The 13,669-nt window shown below is 39.0% G+C and overlaps 1 protein-coding gene across 2 annotated transcripts in view; it reads left to right on the forward strand.

The window, feature by feature from the left end:
- Window positions 1-12,536, forward strand: part of CACNB2 (calcium voltage-gated channel auxiliary subunit beta 2) — a 171,268-nt gene extending 158,732 nt beyond the window's left edge. For both annotated transcript variants that reach the window (XM_063127457.1, XM_063127466.1), the window contains 4 exons: window positions 6,899-7,050; window positions 7,661-7,756; window positions 8,499-8,684; window positions 10,476-12,536. In XM_063127457.1, the coding sequence (XP_062983527.1) occupies window positions 6,899-7,050; window positions 7,661-7,756; window positions 8,499-8,684; window positions 10,476-10,961 (920 nt within the window). In that variant the 3' untranslated portion in view covers window positions 10,962-12,536. The remainder of the gene's footprint in view (window positions 1-6,898; window positions 7,051-7,660; window positions 7,757-8,498; window positions 8,685-10,475) is intronic.
- Window positions 12,537-13,669: the final 1,133 nt, after the last annotated feature.

Below are 13,669 nucleotides of genomic sequence, written 5' to 3' on the forward strand. Positions count from 1 at the left end.
TGCTGAATTAATTACCAAGCTTGTTCAATATCTTTCAGACATTGAGTGCAAATATGCTAGAGATCAACAAGGTCTTAAAACAATTTTGGGATGTATATTTCTTTGAGAAAAGGGGCTTTACTCAGAACACATGATTGAAACTCAGTAGCCGTATATGTGTCTTTGTGTGTACATGACATCTGTATAAGCTGCTGTACCAAATCTATTGCTTCATTTCTTCGTCAATCTCAAGAACCCACAAACCTTTTTCTTGTTTGTTCCCATGTATGTTACATTTCTAGCTGCTCTTGTTGTAACCTTATCTCATTCTGTATGCTTTGGACAAGAACCTGATTGTCTTGGGTTTTTCCATTCTTTGCTTCATTAATGCCCTCCCTTTCCAGATGTTTTGGGTATGTATATATGGTTGCTAATTATTTTTCCGTGTGTGTGTGTGTGTGTGTGTGTGTGTGTGTGTGTGCGTGTGTGTTCAGTACATATTGTACCTCACAAAACCACTATCTGTATCTGATGGCAGGTTTTGTAATGGTAAAAACAAGTCATTGGTGTAGTTTGTACTGAATTCTCTATTCTAGAAGATATCCATTTTAAATGTTAGAAATCAACTTGTAATTGGCATGAAAATACTTGACAATTACATTTTTTTTAAAAAAAGTTTATACCTAAATTGTGTACCCAAAATCTGTACTGCATCACCCCAAAATAGTAAATGTGCATGTACAAAAAAACAGATTTATGTAGCTGTTTGTGACCACAGTTCCCTTTTGTGTAATAGGGCTACATATGCAGACATTTTTGCATGTGTATATAGATGTACTTTGCTTTGAAAATGTTGCCTTAGAAGCTATATTTAACTGTTTTGTTGCTACATGTATCATGTAGATTGCGTTATAAAAAGCAACCTCTAAATGTTTGAAGCAACTGTGTATTTTAATGAACGTGCAATTGATTGGTGTTCGGAATTCATCCAACATCCCTTTTTTGTATCAAAAGATATGCATACAAAACAGATTAATTGTGCAGTGGTAGCTCTTAATTGTGTCACAAATCTCTCACAAAAGGAAATTAAAATCTCTATTATTTTTAAAATATTGTGTCATCTGTTGACAGCAATTTTGGTAGTAAATTATGCTACTCTATTGTACAGAATATTGATTTTCAGTCTGATTAGGACAGGAATTTAACAATAGTTCATGGACCTGTTGGAGCGTTGCCCTCTTCTGAACAAGCTGGAGCGTGTTCAGAAGAGGGCAACCAGGATGATCAGAGGTCTAGAAACAAAGCCCTATGAAGAGAGACTGAAAGAACTGGGCATGTTTAGCCTGGAGAAGAGAAGATTGAGGGGAGACATGATAGCACTCTTCAAATTCTTAAAAGGTTGTCACACAGAGGAGGGCCAGGATCTCTTCTTGATCCTCCCAGAGTGCAGGACATGGAATAACGGGCTCAAGTTAAAGGAAGCCAGATTCCGGTTGGACATCAGGAAAAACTTCCTGACTGTTAGAGCAGTGCGACGGTGGAATCAGCTACCTAGGGAGGTTGTGGGCTCTCCCACACTAGAAGCCTTCAAGAGGCAGCTGGACAACCATCTGTCAGGGATGCTTTAGGGTGGATTCCTGCATTGAGCAGGGGGTTGGACTCGATGGCCTTGTAGGCCCCTTCCAACTCTGCTATTCTATGATTCTATGACCTAATACACCCTTGATCAAGATTACATCATTCCTGGGATTAGAATACACATATCTATATAATGATAAATAACATAAAGGCTTGCACCTGCACCCAACTGAATTCATAGTGCTATAACACTCATGGCTAAAACACCTAAAGGTTGCTTCATAGTTCACACACACAAAATCATTCCCAAGGAGAAAACAGTTATGAGGCAATGAGCTGCTTCACACATAATGCTAAGCCATGATTTATTTAACCCATGGTTAATCCATGACTTCTTTCCCTACCCAGGTTTTGCTTCATAGTTGAGTGAAGAAACTGTGGTTTGTTTTTCCATAACTGGATTGTTTGTTTCTCCCATTCTTTACCCACTCCCTGCCTGTATCCCAAATGCTGGGATACAGGCAGGGTGGTGTTACTGTATTATAGAACAGTATTACTATTCTATAATACTGGCATGTAGGCTGTGTTTTTTTTACCGCTGTTTCCTGCTGCCTTTGTAGGCTGGCAAAAGAACACATGAACACACCTCCATTCTGGGTGCACACATGATGACAATCCATGGTTTAAACAACCTAGACTTCACAATCCAAGAGCAAACCTTGGGTTCTCTTTCTGGGTTGTTCATGGTTAAGAAACCATGGTTTGTTAGTGCAGCTGGATTCCCACATCATGACAACCCAGAATTCAACAACCCATGGGTTAAAATTAACCATGGGTTAGTGTTTTGTGCGAACCAGGTCTAAGAATCAGTAAAGATTTTCATTCTATTTTTTCAGAGGTTATGATTTTTTTTATATCCTTAGAATTAGATTGGTCTCTTGGAAGAGATCAATAAAGCCACAAGCAACCTAGACTGGAGTTGAGTCAAAAGATCCTCTTAGAATTTTAAGTGCAAATGTGGGAGTTCAGGGGCAGGAAGGTTTTTCAAAAGTGCATGTTTCATGGCCCTGTTGATGACTGTATCCCCAGGTGCGGGTGAGTTCCATTTTTGTTTTTTTTATCCAGAAGTCTCCCAAGATGAGGATAAAAATCATTTCACTCTGATTGGACTTCAAAATGTAGTGTTTTCATGAAGCCAAATCAAAGTGAGGTTTTGTGAACCGCCCAGAGAGCTTTGGCTATGGCATGGTATAGAAACAGAAAAGAAATGAAAATGAAATGCTTTCTGCTCTTATGGGTAAAAAAAAAAAAGGGCATCCTTGCTCAACTTGTAACATGATCCCCATGAGTAAGTTTACCCCATATTTTGTGCCTATTCACATCCTCATAAAATTACCAAATGTACCCCCATTTCATAGCCTGTGAACAGAATGGTAAAAGTCGGAGGGCATTTTAGTTCAGCATTATACTGAAAAATACGCAAGGCTGCTTCACACAAGCCAAATTTATTGCATGGGAGTGCTTTTTTTATAGGAATGTAACACAGCCTAAAGTGATATGTAACAGTGTTCTTTTATTAAACTAGTTTGTCCTGAGACAGTTCGGTCTTCTGAGAATCTCTCCCTCTCTTCCTTTTTTGATGAGGTTGTGGCATTTTCCCTTTTGAACATTACTAAATAGCTTCCTAGTTTGGGAAGAATTTCATGTAATTGCCTGTCAGGTCTACTCATTGTCAGGAACAGTCTTTAACGTCTTTTTCAAAGTAGTTGGACTCTGCCCATATCAGAAATATTTGATCCATTGTGTTTTGCAATATGCTTGGAGAAAATGTCCTGTCATGCCACAGAAGTGTCATGTATTTTTTGCTTCTTATTTTGGCTGTAAAGCTAAGGTGATTCCTGTCAGTCAGAGGGACAATTTTGTTCTCTGGAACACACGACCTTTACTGTCGTTGGCAGCTTTCTTGGGATATATTCATTATTTTCTCTTACAACAGTGGTCCTATTTGAATTTTAAAGGTTCATGTGAAATCTTTTGGTGAAATTATTAAAGAATAGAAATGTGTAGTGTTAGTGTACAGAGGAAGATAAATGCCATATTAGATTATTTTAAAAACTTACAATGTACCATGTTAATATTGTTGCAAAACACAAAAACTCTCCAAGGATGGAATGCAACAGGGCGCTGCACCCTGCCGATTCCCTTCCACCCTACTAATTCCCTTCCACCAGCAGTGGGTCCTACCAATTCAGTTGCCCAAGTGGAACCACCATTCTTAAAGGAAGCCTCTAAATGAGCAGAAACACTCATTTCTGGAAGGAGGCAGGTTGGCAGAGCTCCCTTATGTACGCTCTGCTCACCTGCTTCTTTCCAGAAACAAGCATTCTGTTTCAGATTGCCCTGGAAGTGCCAAAACACCAGTGTGCAAGTAGTTGAGGGCTGCATACACAACAGAATTGGCAGGATGTAAGAGAATTGGGTGGTTGGGTGGGCGTAAGCACCCTGTTCCCTTCTGCCCAATCCAACAAGGGAGGTTCCAATGCGTTAGAGTCATGTGGATCTGTATCTAGAGGCACAATGATAATCTAGGCCTGATTAGCTTGTGTGCTGATGTGGATAGTTGTATGCATCCAGAAGCATGAGCTGGGGTGCTTCCAGATGGTTTATTTATTTATTTATTTATTTAAGGATTTTTATGCCGCCATTCAGCCAAAAAAGGCTCTCACGGCGGCTTACAAAAGTATTTCTTGACAGTCCCTGCCCACAGGCTTACGACACAAAAGGCATGACACAAAAGGAAAGGGGATTTGGCTCCTTTCGTTACCACTTAGAAGGCATTGCGCAGCTATTCCGTCTTTTCTCCTTAACCGATTTTTTGTGGTAAGATAGGAAACCATGGAGTTACAAATAGAAGATTATGATGTTTGGACGCTCTGTAAAATTCTGTGCATGAGGCAGGGTGATGGCACCATAAAAGCCTTGTCTGGAAGCACCCATGGACACGACACCAGCAACCAGAGCTGGACTGGGGCCAAAGTATTTAGTGTTTTAATAGTGAAGGATCCACCTGTGACCAATATCTAAAAATCTGTTTCTAACCAAGATGGATAAATATTTCCTATGTGATATTTTGATAATACTTAAATAATGATTTCCCCTCCTGGTATCGTATCTGTGCTGTTCAAGAAATTCAACAATATCTCTCTTGTACACTATTGTTGTTGTTTTTTGTAATTTTTCACAATTGTTTTGTTTAACAAAAAGTTCATAAATATTTTTTATAATACCCTTTACTGATTTAGGCACAATCCAGTGAAGTTAAGCATTTTAGTAGCAATCCTATTCATCCTTACTTCTGAGTAAGGCCTACTGAACCCAGTGGGACTTAAGTCTGAGTAGACATCTGTAGGATTATGCTGTTAATCCCATTTATTTCAGTTGGAATTTTACACTTCATTCTCCTATTAGAAATCCTAGGGTTCAAACCAGATTTAATCAAAAATAGAGTAGATCCATTGAAATCTGTTGGACTTTAGTTATGACTAACTGATATCCCATTGATTCCTGTGGGTCTCCTCTAAGTATATCTAAATCTGGATCAAACTCATAATACTTGAAAGTGCTCAATTTTGGCTGGATCATGCTGTAATTTGACATGAAAATGAATAGTAAATTGTCAATATCTTCTGTTAAACCTACCACATGTGATTTATTTATTTATTTATGCTATCTCCTAAAAATCATTTAAAAATCGTATTGAAATTGTACATGATTAACCTTGCTGAAAATATGCAAAACATAATCCTTCCTTAGTATTAATCATGTTAGCACTCTGATGCTAAAACAGATTTGCTAGTATATCACCTTGATTTGCTAGAGAGACCTTTACTCCCCCTTCAATAGTTCTGCATCATGAAGGGAACTACACCTTTGAGTATGAGATAAAATAGGATAGAAACATTTTAAATATATGGCCCATACTTCAACTGGTGCTTCCAGCAACAAAAAGATGAAGTCTATTTCCACCTCCTGGACGTCTCATAAATATCAGCCAATGTGCACTACTGTCAGCTCTTGAAAAAGTTTCCTGCTAACTGTCCAGTTGCATTATAATATAGATATGTATACATACGTACTGATATACATGTAGATATGCATATGGTTGGGTATGGCACCACTCTTAAAGAAATACAGTTGTAAGTTGCCTCCTTAAGCCCCAGCATTATATATAAGGAGAGAGCAACATTTCTATTGAATGACCCAATCTATTAAGCTCATTACTTTATAATCAATTTACAGTAGATCCTTGGGCTCATCTCTAGCCCTTCTACTTAAAACCCTGTAACTCTGCTGTTTGAGGGAGCAGAATAGGGAGCACTGAGAAGAGTTTTTGTTTGAGTGACCCTGTTCAGATGACATGCAAGGCTACAATGGTTACGCATTTTGAGCTGAACATTACATCTTAGCGTATTGTGTGACCTAGTACATCATGTGAACCATTCCTAAACACAGTGGCTACAAAACCAAGGTTAATCATGCTCACTCACCATTTTCTGCAAAAGGGTTAGCGGCCTAACCATGGCGTAGCATGTTGTCTGAATAGGCCGATCGATTTATATTTCATCTCTCCATTGTCATGCTCAAGTCAGCCAAACACAGTAATCATTGCAAAAACTGTTGCAAAGTCTAGTACAAAATCATAGGAAACGTAAGAATTGTCATGTGGAAGATGACTGTTGATGGAAACATGGAGAGGTAGATTTGGCAGCTCCTATGGCTGCTGTCTTAAAAATCTTTCAGCGGCAGTAGCAGTTAGGGAAAATGGTGGGGGTGATTTTGTCCCTTTCTCTACTTTGGCAGTTGGTGGTCTGCCAAAGTAGAGAGGAATGATGGAAAATGGGCTCTGGGAAGCACAATACGCAGTACAAAGCATTCAGTCGAATGACACCCATGTTATACTTGGCTTCCCAAGAGTGCCAGGAATTATGCTGTATCAGGCTGCTCATCTGCCTCGCAGGCAAGAAGCTATAAGTCTGAAACTGTTCTCTCTCCTGTACACACACAGATCTCATGACTGGTACAAAAATGACCGTAACTTGTTAGCAATATAGGCTTCTCCACTACTGACAAGGCTAGAAGTACTGCATAGACAACATAAATCACTGGAACCATAATCATAGTTTAAAAATGTTTGTTCTATGTAAAATGTCTCTCTGTGTGAAAAGCCCAAGTTTTCTTCTCTTATGAATGCTATACATGTTCCTGTGCCATTTCATCATTTGTTACAAAATGAATTGTCCTTTAACATGCTCATAACTGGGGTCTCTTTACTTTTCTGCAGCTGAAGTTCAGAGTGAAATTGAACGGATATTTGAATTAGCAAGGACATTACAGCTGGTAGTACTTGATGCTGACACTATTAATCATCCAGCTCAACTTAGTAAAACCTCTCTGGCTCCCATTATAGTGTATGTAAAGATTTCTTCTCCGAAGGTAAATATTTTCAGCTGGTAGTTCAGTGTTTGGGCATACCTTTGTTTTCAGTTTTGTGCTGTGGTATGAAGTCATACTGATTTTAAACCCCTTGCCTCTGAATATTGATGGATTGCCAGTTTGAACTACTGTGTGGGGGAAAATATCAACGAATAAATGATTTCCAATGAACTCTACATGTAGTTTCTATACATAAATTGATATTACAGTTCTGATGATGCCCAAAAGAAGAGTAGCCTACAGTACACAGGAAAGGAAGTGGAATAGGTACTTGAAAGAACATGTGGAATAATTGGAATCTTTTGTATACAGAGATGACTTCACAAAGTCGTAGAAAAAACTTCCCAGGAGTTCAAGGGGGGGGGGGGGAATCCCCTCCTGAGTGCACAAAATAAACACATTGTAAAGAATTAAAATAGAGAACACTGGGGCAATGCTGCAGGGTGCTGGTCCACTGAGACTTGCCCTGTAGTTAATCAACGTACTTTGTTACCTTTTCAAAAGGCTCTTCTTTGGGTATCTGTGCATGCAGCATCTTTTCACATGGTTCAAAGATTACTATTTATTTTCTCATCCCTTCATATTTTAATTGCAGTCTTCTTCTCCACAGGTTTTACAGAGGTTGATAAAATCCCGAGGGAAATCTCAGGCTAAGCACCTTAATGTTCAAATGGTAGCAGCTGATAAACTGGCTCAGTGCCCTCCAGTGAGTTATTCCTAATATATACTGGTGGGATATATATATATATATTCTATTGTAGTGTGAATCAACCAGAGAACCTCATGAGCCACCTGGAAAGGAGCTTCAGCTATTCAGCAGTATAGAAATGTAATAAATAAATAAGTAACCATAACTTATCCCATTTTTTTTACTGACTGAAATCTAACTGTAGCAGTTTCTAGCCACAATGGCAGAAGAATATGGTAAACAGGAAAGAAGACCAAGAGAATTTCTGTAATTCTTCCAGTCCCTGCTCATCCACAGCCCTGTTCTAAAAGCAGGAAACACAGCAATCAGCAGGAAGAAGGCAGTGGAGGGGGAAAATAATCAAGTTTGCCTCTTCTCCCTTCCTGATTGGTGCAGTTACTGCTTTTAGAAAAACAATCCATCACTGCAACCCAGAGAGCTGGATTGAAGAGGGGGGGGGAATTGTGTGTAAAGGTACCACTGAATAACTCTTAAATAAATAATCTCCTTCTCTGCCTATGCCTTAGCACTGGAAGTCCTGCAACTTTCTTTTGCACCCTCTTTGACTTTTTTTTTTTTTTGGTGTAAACATATTTTCTGGAGTAGTACACTTGAGTGTTATCTTGTCTAGTTATCTTTGCTGCTTTTAAATGCAGAGTGCAATGAACGTGATGTATTTACAGCTCATTGGGTTGGTTATCAGATTTAGTTTGTGCTCTTTGGTGCTTTGGTTGTTCTGATTGGAATATCCCATTTACAGGAAATGTTTGACGTGATTCTGGATGAGAACCAGCTTGAAGATGCTTGCGAGCATCTGGCTGACTATTTGGAAGCCTATTGGAAGGCCACGCATCCTGCCAGCAGCCACCCCCCTAGTCAGCTTCTCACTCGAACCCTGGCAACTGCCACTCTTCCTATCAACCCAGGCCCAAATGTTAATTTACAGGTACAGGTGCTTTTTATTATTATTTTAAAGGTTTTCCTGCAAGGGCCACTGCTGTGCATGTGCACTGCGGTAGCTGTTGGTGTTACAAATGGGTTGTATCCACTGTTAGATCTGTTTTAATTTAAGTCCCATTCATTTCAATGGGTCTATACAATAAAAACATGGCAGATGTTCCCTTAGCTTTCTGATCCAGTGCAAATGGAATGCCATATAAAACAATTCCATTAACGTTGACGCCTAAAATAGTTCCCCCAAATCGGAAAAGAATGAATCTCAAAATGTGGTGCCACTTTACATAGAACTCGCATGGAAATAGTTTGAAAGAATCACAGCTGTTAAATTTAAGCCTAAAACCAAGCCCCGCAGTGGTGACAAACCCAATTCTGTGTCTACCAAGCTAGTGAAGAACTCTTTGAAGACTAAATGCTATCTTCAAGGTTGAGGATAAATCCTTTTCATAGGAATTGTGAATGTAGAAAACATCAAAACAATGCTGTCTTTAACTCTAGTTTTGATAATAAGATGCAGATTGGATACCCAGGGTTGGATTCAGGATCTGCAAGTGGAAGGGTTTTGCTCATGGAAGATCTGTCCATTCAATTTTGAGGGATCTCCCCACCACCGATGGTCTCCTCATTCTCTAGGGCCTAAGCTAGACCTAAGGTTTATCCCGGGATTGTCCCGGGCTCGTCCCTGCCTGCTCCCGGGATATCCTGTGTGTCATTTACATGAACAGGGATGACCCCGGGATGATCCCGGGATAAACCTTAGGTCTAGCTAAGGCCAAGGTAGCATTTTCAGGGGGCTGGAGGGGCTACCCTGGGAAGCAGGGGGTGGGAGGGGGGCACTTCCATCTGGATCCAAACCCCGAATATTCGTATTTCATTAACAGTAACATGCCTTTAAGTGATTTTATTGATGGGAATTGTGAGATTGCTATAACTGCATCCCTAAGCTAATCACAATTGTTCATTTTTCAGTGATTTCAAAACATTGTGCCGATGAAGATTAGGTTTGATTATGCTTGGTAATTTTCACTTCCATTTTCAGTCACCAGTAATGTGCTAGGAAATTAAATGATAATTTCACTGTGTCTGTTTTTTGGCAAAGTTCAGTCTTTCCAAATAGATCATTTGTACAATCAAAACGACCTCCTACCAATAACTAGAATGCCACTTAATTGCCTTGAAAAACAGTACAGCAGTGATATTATCGGTGTTATAATACAAGTGCTGTTTGAATCTTTGATAAATCTTTATTTTAAGGACAAAATCCTGTTTTTAAAATGGAAAATCCTTTTATTTGCCTTAATTCTATTGTTTGCTCTTGATCTTTTTCCACTTTATATGCTCTCAAATTATTATTATTATTGTTTTGTTTCTTTGGTGGTGGGGTTATTCACCCACTTCATTGCCAGAACTGCTCTTTACTTTCTGTGTGGTGTGTCTGTACTGCTAAGTGGGCCTAATCAGCATGTTCTAAAAGTGACTATGATCACTCAAGCTCAGGGCTTAGCAGAAAATAAATTGAGGATGACTCCATTTTCTTTTTGGAATGGAGGTTCACTTGTATTATAAAGCACTATCTTCAGTAAAAGTTGAACTCTTAAATTGCTAGGTTAGACCAAGGTTGCTAGCCCTAGGTTGTTTCCTTCAAGCCACTTACTCTGGAATAGCGCTGTGAAAGTCAGAGATCCTGCTCAAGAGTAATAGGTTTGAGGAACACGATATTACTGCATTTTCTGTTTTAACATTTGCCAATGTGAAATTACAATTCTGTTGTATTGATCAGGGCTCTCAAGGAGATCAGAGGAATGAACAATCAGCCCCTGAACGAACTGGTTCCCAAGGGGAAGAAGAAGCACGGGCTGAACCCACCAGGAAATCCCAACACCGCTCTTCTTCTTCGAGTCATCACCATAACCATCGTAGTGGAACTAGCCGGGGCCTGTCTAGGCAAGAAACGTTTGACTCAGAAACACAAGACAGCAGAGATTCAGCATACCTAGAGCCAAAGGAGGACTACTCACATGAACACTACGATTCTCATAGAGACCACAGTCACAGGGACGAGTCCCACGGGAGCAGTGATCACAGACATCGAGAATCAAGGCATCGCTCAAAGGAAAGAGACCGAGAGCAAGACCATAATGAAGGCAACAAGCAGCGGAGCCGTCATAAATCAAGGGACCAGTATTGTGACAGGGATGGGGAAGTGGTATCTAAAAAACGCAACGATACAGCCGAATGGAAGAGGGATGTGTATATCCACCAGTAACATTTGCCTCCGGCAGTTTTGTGTTTCTTTTGAAGTTGTGTATGACAAAGGCCCTTTAAAAAACAAAAACAAAAAACTAATCTGGGTTTTTCATTGCAGAACACATGGCATCCTGTATATGCTGATTTTGTATTGCTGTTGCTTTCATGGCAATGGCATGAAATAGAATATTCATTTTTATTAGTGCTATAACACCTTGGCATAGTACAACTGCAAAGTTCCTCATGTTGTACCGTGCTTTTTTTTTTTAATTTTGTTTTCCAAAGCTGTTTTTGGTAGCTGCCACTTGAACAATATCTGTTGCCATCAAGGTGTTGTTAGTGTTTTCAGACAAAATACAGTTGATGTTTAATAACTTCCCATGTTTTCCAGCAAGCCAAAATCAGCACATCCAAAACTGAAGCTCTCATCTATTCGGATTTTTTTTAAAACTGTAGGCACCTGATTTGCATATTGATTTAAGAGCCACTTATGTTGCTTGTACGTCTAGTGGACTACATTTGGGGACAGAATTCAGTCTTGCCTTATACACTGGGGATCATAAAGTCAAAATCTCTTTTCTATGTACTGGTACTGTGTACTGTATAGACAGTTTATAAATGTTATTTCTGCAAACACCTTCTTACATAAGATTGACCACACTGTTTTAGAGTCCTAATGCCAAGTCAGCAGATTTGCTTTTGAATTACTGGCAATTGAAACTAGCCTCATTCAGGAAATTTGTTAACAGTGTTCACTCTAGACACACTTTCTTGTACTTAGTGTAAATAGGAATGAATACTTTAGATAAACGGTTGGATTGCCCTTGCAAACTTATCATTTTTGCATTTTAAACCTTTGGCAAAAATAATGTGACACTTCAGCTGGTCATGCTCTGCACAGTATACACTAATTGCAGTGGGCACACAGATATCTTTTTCCTTGTCAACTTGATAGGCCACATTCGACATGGTGTATGGAAGTGTGTGCTTGTGTGTAAAATGATATATATTATATAAAATATGACAGGAGTGATTGCTAAGGGTACCCAAGAAATTCTAAAGGTGAATCCATATGTTATGGATCAGCCATAATTTGCATATTTAGCTGCTCAGGCATGAGATCTATTCACATATGTACTGCGGTGTCTGAGGAAGACACCCATGGAAGACCATGAGGCTACTTCTATGAAAAGGGGCTGCCACACTTTCAGTACACCAATTTATAGAAGCGCACGATCTTCCAGGCTTCTGCTTCAAAGGTCATACTGCTCATCTGAGCAGCTAAATGTGGAAGTTGGGGCCAAAACATAACACATCAGTCAGCCTTGAGAATACAGATTATTCTAGAATCCAGTAATTGCTTCCTTCTGTCTATAATTCTAAAGGTCCAAATTGCAGGCAAGCAACATGAGGACGTTTATGGCTACGGGTAATTGGGAAAGCATCAATCTGCTGGCTCTTCGTTGAGGATCCAGGAAAGTTAAAAACACAGGCAAATGTGACTGTGAGTGTTTCACTGGAAATGTAAAATCTTTTTGTGTTTTAGAGTATTCGTTTTAGTAAGAAAAGTTTACACCGCTTGTGGAGAGTTATTTTGTTGGAAAATAAATTTTTGTAGCTTCTCCACTTTTTCTATATTTAACACTCACTCTATCCTGTTAAAATTGTTCCTCTACTTTTCACTTCTTGGGTTTAGCTGTCAGTAGGTTGCTAACAGGTTATTGTAATGACCAAACTATCTGTTGGAAGCAAACAAGATTCCAAATGGAATTTCAGGTATGCACTATAGAACATTTGTACTAAGTTCAAGTTAATACAGCATATTTTTTATTTTCCTGTTGCATGGCTTAGGCTAGATCAATTTCTACCCAACGTTCCTTCTAGAAACAGTAGCTCAACATCTTTATTAAGTAGCAAGCATTACAGAAAAGAATAAAGCAGGAAGAGAATTATATTAATCTGAGAACACTTAAAATACTTATATGAAATGAGATTTTCTAGGAAAGAAGTCTTCTGAGGTTGGTATCTAAATTCATACCTCTTGGAAGATTCCGTCCAATGTAAATATGGAAGATGTTGGCATTCTGATTTCTGTTAGTTTTGGAAATCTTTAGATTGGCCTAAAAGGTAGTAGATCTCCATAACTTAATATACAGTTAACATGCAAAAAATCGCAGTACTTCAGAAGAAATCAATATTTGACAACATCATTCTCTCTAGTAGAACACTTGGGTTGTCATGTGCCTTTCAGTTTGGAAGCAAAACAGGACTATCCACAAATAAGGTACAGGTTTCCACATTCTTCCGTGGTACACAGTAGTATCTAAATTTGTAAATGAAAATGAAAAGAAAAAAGTACTTCAGTGTATAAACTATGGAATTTGCAACCACACGATTTAGTGATCTTGGATGACTTTAAAAGGGGATTAGACAAATTTATGGAGTATAAAGCTAGCAATGGCTACTAGTTCTGATGGCTATAAATTATCCCTAGTATCAGAGGCTGCATAGCTGTTGCTGGGGAACATGAACCGTTGTGCTCATGCTCGGCTTTTGGGCTCCCCAGAGAAATTTGGTTCTTCAGTGTGGAAACAGAATGTTGGACTAGATAGGCCTTTGGTCTGATCCAGCACAGCTCTTTTTATGTTCTCAAAAACAAAACAAAAACAAAATGGCTTGATGAGAAAGTTTGGGATCTTGATATATTTGTTTTTAAAAATAAACTGA

Source organism: Elgaria multicarinata, chromosome 1, assembly GCF_023053635.1.
Source record: "Elgaria multicarinata webbii isolate HBS135686 ecotype San Diego chromosome 1, rElgMul1.1.pri, whole genome shotgun sequence".
Lineage (NCBI taxonomy): Eukaryota > Metazoa > Chordata > Lepidosauria > Squamata > Anguidae > Elgaria > Elgaria multicarinata.